Source organism: Macrobrachium nipponense, chromosome 30, assembly GCF_015104395.2.
Source record: "Macrobrachium nipponense isolate FS-2020 chromosome 30, ASM1510439v2, whole genome shotgun sequence".
Lineage (NCBI taxonomy): Eukaryota > Metazoa > Arthropoda > Malacostraca > Decapoda > Palaemonidae > Macrobrachium > Macrobrachium nipponense.
The window spans coordinates 17555540-17556600 of NC_087218.1; the positions used below are offsets into that span (position 1 = coordinate 17555540).

General features: G+C 45.1%; 1 protein-coding gene across 1 annotated transcript in view; it reads left to right on the forward strand.

The window, feature by feature from the left end:
• Positions 1 to 948: 948 nt before the first annotated feature.
• LOC135202336 (uncharacterized) overlaps positions 949 to 1061 on the forward strand; it is a 3258-nt gene continuing 3145 nt past the window's right edge. The window contains exon 1 of the mRNA XM_064231684.1: positions 949 to 1061. This exon is cut by the window's right edge and continues 25 nt beyond it. Coding sequence (XP_064087754.1) covers positions 1050 to 1061 — 12 coding nt within the window. The 5' untranslated portion in view covers positions 949 to 1049.

Genomic DNA, 1061 nt, shown 5'->3' on the forward strand with positions numbered 1-1061 from the left:
TAAAAGGCGTGGCTTGTGACGTGATGTATCAGCTCCTCGCGCTTTGATTGGTCCTAATTTCCCCATCCCTAAACTCTTCCAGACTTGGGAAATATGCCACCGGGGGACATGTTACCAACTGGCAACTGCGAGCACTCGTGAAAAGATTAAAAAAAAGTCATTCGTGCGTGGTGCAAGAGGAGAAATAGAAAAGGTAAACGTGAAGAAAAATAGGAACATAATAGATTTGAGGCACATAACACATATTCGGTATACATTTGGTGCTTTTAGTTACAAGTGCTGATTAAATCATTGTTCCTATCATTCAGAAGAAAGAGAAAAATTTGCAGTATGTTTGTTTGTATGGTGTTTTTACGTTGCATGGAACCAGTGGTTATTCAGCAACGGGACCAACGGCTTTATGTGACTTCCGAACCACGTCGAGAGTGAACTTCTGTCACCAGAAATACACATCTCTAACTCCTAAATGGAATGGCCGAGAATCGAACCCGCGAACACCGAGGTGGTACGCTAATACCATACCGACCACGCCGCTGAGGCGCTAATTTGCAGTATTCCTCCAAGGTATGAACCGCTGTTCGGTGTGGTAGTGGAGCGTTGGTGCCGGCAGGCAGTGCATGTCGCAAACTGGTTTGGCTGGTACTCACGGTCCAGATAGATCTGGATATATCTGGACTGTGCTGGTACTATACGCTTTCCAAATCTCTCCTGTTTACCTTCAGTTAGCATACTCGACAACACTCATACACACAAACACACACACACACACACAAACACACAAAGCGTTCCGTTTGAGAATATACGCTGCACGGAAATGGGATTCCCCTTAGCAAAAGGCCCAATAGAAATTTTTTTTTAAACTCCATGAATTCCCCTATAGTTGACCGGGCCCATAACGAAAGCAGCTCTAAACGTTTTGCTACGTATCAAAGAGGTAACGTTGCACCTCGACTACAGATGTCAACTGATCTTATAAAAGGTGTAAGTCTCAAGGGCTTTCCCACCAGAAAGCCTTTTGCATCGAGAGCGTCTCATACCCACCGAGGAGCATGGAGGAGACT